The 4,520-nt window shown below is 61.7% G+C and overlaps 1 protein-coding gene across 1 annotated transcript; it reads right to left on the reverse strand.

The window, feature by feature from the left end:
* Positions 1 to 492: 492 nt before the first annotated feature.
* On the reverse strand, positions 493 to 4,179 carry PGLYRP1 (peptidoglycan recognition protein 1). The gene is made up of 3 exons (XM_012761480.2): positions 3,864 to 4,179; positions 1,288 to 1,409; positions 493 to 780 (listed from the first exon to the last, which is right to left on the reverse strand). Exons 1-3 carry the CDS (start codon positions 4,151 to 4,153, stop codon positions 602 to 604), a joined length of 591 nt encoding a protein of 196 aa, XP_012616934.1. The 5' UTR covers positions 4,154 to 4,179; the 3' UTR covers positions 493 to 601.
* Positions 4,180 to 4,520: the final 341 nt, after the last annotated feature.

A 4,520-nucleotide genomic window follows, 5' to 3' on the forward strand; every position in this document is an offset into this window, starting at 1 on the left:
CCCCTCAGCTTATGACCAAAGGGTGAAGGTGGGATGGGGAGAAGGGAAGACTGGGGGGTGTAATTGGAACCTGAGTGCTCTTCTGGGCATGTCTGTGACTAGGAGGCATATTGGGAAAAACTCCCGCACCCTCTAAAGCACTGCAAGGAGGGGAGACCTGAGGGGTGGTAGTGAGCAGCCTGTCACCAGAGGAAACCAAGCAGAGATTCTGGTCAGGATGCCTTTGGCTGTGTGGTGGGAAAGGGTGTCTTGCAGCACGGTTCCCTGCCTGGGAGGACCCCCGGCTGCTGTTGGGGACAGCCAGGCGACGCGGTGCTGATTCCTGGGCTCTGACCTGAGACCTCTGGGTTCTGAGCTGTGATGTTGCTTTCGAGCTGGGATCTCCGGGGTCTTGGTTCAGGGTCGGGGCCTCTGGGTTCTGAGCACCGGCGAGGAGAGCGTGGGGAGGAGACGGGAGGGCTGCGGTTTGGGGGGCAGGGAGACAGGGGAGGCTGCCTAGGAACACAGCTTGGGCTGCACCTTTATTGGAGGAGGCGGCAGTGGGCTTCTGGCCATGGGCGGAGAGGAACGGGGTGGGGGTGGGGGGCTGAGGAGCAGGTCCTCAGTCGTGGTAGTGCGGCCACTTCTGGATGATTCTGTAGAGCTGGTCTCCCGGAGAGAGCGTCCTCTGCGCATCCCGGTGTCCTTTGAGCTGATATATGGGTCTCAGGACTCCCCGAGCCACACCGCAGGCCAGCAGATTCTGGGCTGCCCGCAGGGCCCGGGCCGGGGGCTCCCGCTCTGGGGGAGGCAGAGACAGGGGTGAGGCTGGGGTCACTAGAAGGGCAGAGGTAGTGCGGGGAGTGTGGGTACAACTGTGCGCTCGGAGCTGGACTTAACCTGTTTGTGCCTCAGTTTTCTCATCCATGAAAAGGGAGCATAGTGGCCCCTACCCTCCCACATTTGACCCTTTGGGAGGGTCAAGTGAATTATTTTGTATAAAACCCACAGAACGGTGCCTGGCACAGAGTATTGGTTGTCATGGTGATTATTGCTTATTCGCCCTCCTCTGTCCCCAGACCTCTGGGTCTTCTGGGTCCAAGCACTTGTTGGAGTGCCATGGGTTGGTGTGAGGATTTTTACATCAACCAATCCCCGCCCTTACCGTGTGGTTGCAAATGGAAGAACGGAGGCCCGCGGGACTTGGAGATGGGGAGATGGCAGAGCCTCTCGACCACCGGCCACCGTGCCACGCCGTCTCCATGCCCCTTGTCAGCCCCCATCTCTGCCGGCTGACCAGTCACTCACCCATGTAGTTGCCCATGAAGGTGATGCCAATGGATATGGGGTTCCAGCTGGGACCCGAGTGGGCGCCCTTGGTGTGCCAGCCCCGGCCCTCGTACACGAGCCCGTCTTCTCCAATCAGGAAGCTGCTCGGGGAGGGGGGCTGGGTGAGCGAGGGAGGGCTTCCTCCGGGAGGACCCCTGCCCCCTCTTCCACTCGCCCCACCCCCATTCCTGCCATGCACACATAATTCCCTCAACCTCTTCCCCTCATTTTCCACAATAATAGCAATGACCTTGACCCTTCATGGAGCCCCTGCCACGTGCCAAGCACAGGTCTGAATGTGCCATTTTCATCATCACGCCAACCCCAGGAGTCAGTACCCCTCCCATTTTATAGAGAGTCAGAGTGGTGGAGTCACCTCTCCAAGGTCACATAGACTGTCACAGGGATGAGCTGGGTCTTCCAGCCAGGTCTCTGTGACTCCCACCCATGTCATCTTGTTCCTTGCTCTTTCCTGCCTCCCCGGAGGATTTGTTGAACTCTTGCTTTGCCAAATCCTTAAAGAGACAGCCCTCTGAGGTCGGTACTGTTCTCATCCCCATTTTAAGCTTAGGGAGTAGAGATCACAAAGCGACATCATTTATACGAGGTCCTCAAAGACCCCTGCGTCTCAGAACCCTGCCCTCACCCCCACCTGCTTCCCGCCATCAGGGTCCACCGGGGCCACAGCATCGGGGACTCAAGATTGGGGTCACAAGCAGGTGACCCCAGCATCTGCCTGTTTGAGGTTTCTAATCTTGCCAGTGAGTCCCTGAGACGCATTCAGCGTGTCTTGATTGGGCGAGTGTGACTTGGCATGTTGTCGTTAACCGGAAGATCAGCATCTTGGAGTGGCTGCATCTGCCGACTCAGCTCCAGGTGCACAGAATGTTGGACCCTCTGAGTCTCGAATTTGCTGCTTAGGAAGCCAGCTCTCAGAATCTGGCTCGGAGGAGACTAGAACACCACAGTGACGCCAGCTGCCAGGATTGGGTGGCGTATGGTCCTGCCACCTTCCCAGCCCCTGGCACAGGGAGTCGGTGGTCCCTCGTATTTGTCACATGGACACATCTAAGTTAAACTGGAACCACCATACAGTCAAGAAAGAGCCCCCCATTCAACAGGCTCAGAGAGCAGGTGACACGACAAGGGGACTCAGAAGGTTAGAATCAAACTCTGCATCCTAAAAGCTTAGACTGCAGTCTGCTCCTCTGTAGGTGGTTGAGTCCGGAGGCTGCGGAGCCGGGCTCGAGTCTCCATCGCTTGCTGGGCACGCCCAGCGTTGGGGCACCTGACTCTTGGAAGCAAAACCTTGAAGTCGGAGCCTTTGAATGATAACATCTTGAGCTGGAAGAGCTGGGGATACCCACGGAACCTTCTAGACCTCTCTGAGTGGGGTCTACTGAGGCGGCCTGTGGGTGGGAGCTGGGCACCTGCGTGTGCAGTAAGTGCACCGGGCGATTCTGGGCCGCTGCGAGGGCTGGGTTCGCTGTCCCCTCTCGCCGCGGGACTCCCCGCTGCCCCGCGCTGGCCCCAGCCTGTGGCACTGAAGGGGGAGCTGGTGGGCGGGGCCCTGGAAGCTGAGCCAACCCCACCCCCGGCCCCGGTTCTGCCCTCACTCCCCGCGGCCGCCAGGGGGAGCCTCGTGCCGAAGCCGCAGCCCTCCTGCGGCTGCCGGCTCAGGAAAGCCAAAGTCCTTGTGCGTGGCACTGCCCAGCTGTGTCCGGCAGCCCGCGCTGCAGGCTGACCTGCCCGCTCAGCATCATGGCCTCTGCCGGGCCCCAGCTTCCTGCGCTCCTCTCTCCGCTGCCCTGTCCGGTGCCAGCTCAAAGCCACTGTCTCAGGGAGGCCTTCCCTTCCCCCACCCTTTAAAGGTCCGCGTGGGCATTTCTGAGGTCACCTTCCATCAATCACCCCGTTCCTTTTACTTATGGCTTCTGGCCCCATCTGAGCTCATCTTGTTGACTTGGCTTGCTTCTCGCCTCTTTCTCCCTGTGGTCCTTCAGCCCCGTAGGGCTAGAGTCGCACTGCCCACCGCTGCCTCCCGGCCACCATCCCTGGCACACAGAAGGTGCCTAATGCCAACAGCCCAGGCCTTGGGGGCTTCTGTTACCTGCCAGGTGGTACCCTAAGTGCTTTGCACGCATTGGCTCGTTGAACGACCAGGGTGGTCGCAATCCCCTGCACTTTGCAGAGGAAGATGAAGGTGAGGGGACCTGCCGCAGGTCTCAGCCAGCAGTCAGCTGAGCTGACGCTGGAACCTGGCCCGGCCTGGCGTTCTGGCTCCTAGCAACAGTGCCATCCTTTATGGGGTCCCTTCGTAATGTGTAGCAGACGCTTTCGGGGGCGTGGGGCGAAGCCTGCCCTTCCTCTAGGGACCAGGGTTCGGACTTCAGCCCTTTCCCGTCCTTTATAGCATCTTTGTGCTGCCTGCGCCAGCTCCGCCCTACATGGTGACCCCGGGGGTGGGGACCCTGCGGGGCTGAGCAAGCTGCGCGGGCCGTCCGCCAGCGGCTGCGGCTGGGGCGCAGAGCCGGGCCCGCCGCCCCCGTACTCACTTGTAGCCCACGTCGCACCACTGCAGCGTCTGCGTGTGGTAGTGGTGCACGTTCCGCACCTGCTGCTGGCACGAGGCCGGGGACTCACAGGTGCTGCCCGCCGTGTGCGACACCACCGCGAAGGACACTGGCAGGCTCAGGTTCTGGTTGCAGTTGGACTCCTGGCCCCCCCACTCGCTCCGGGGCACGATGGGGCCGCAGCAGGCCGTGTCGTCTGTCGTCTGAGCCGCGCCCCCGAGGGCGAGGAGGGCGAGCAGGGCCCCGGCGGGCAGCGCGCGGCGGCGGGACATGGCGGGCAGGGCGCGGGGACCGCTAGGAGCGCGCCGGGCCCGGCCGCCTTTATCTGTGGGGCGGAGCGGCGGGAACGGCTTGCTTCACACCCTGGCGGGGCTTCCGGCCCGGTCACGCGGGACCCCGAGCTCGGTTTCCTAATCTGGCAGAGCCAGAACAGGATGCGGTGTGGTTTGGGGGTTTGGGTCCGGCGGGGAGGAGGATGGGCCGGAGGGACGCACAGGACCCTGGGCACTTCGCCCTCTGGTTCCTGGAAGACCCAGGCTTGCATTCTTGCCCTGCTTTGTCCCCTCCGTGGGGCATTGAACAGCTCAGCGGGAACTTACCCCAGAGTGAGAGGCCCGGGGTGTTGACACATCTCCTTCC

Source organism: Microcebus murinus, chromosome 16, assembly GCF_040939455.1.
Source record: "Microcebus murinus isolate Inina chromosome 16, M.murinus_Inina_mat1.0, whole genome shotgun sequence".
In the NCBI taxonomy this organism is placed as follows: domain Eukaryota; kingdom Metazoa; phylum Chordata; class Mammalia; order Primates; family Cheirogaleidae; genus Microcebus; species Microcebus murinus.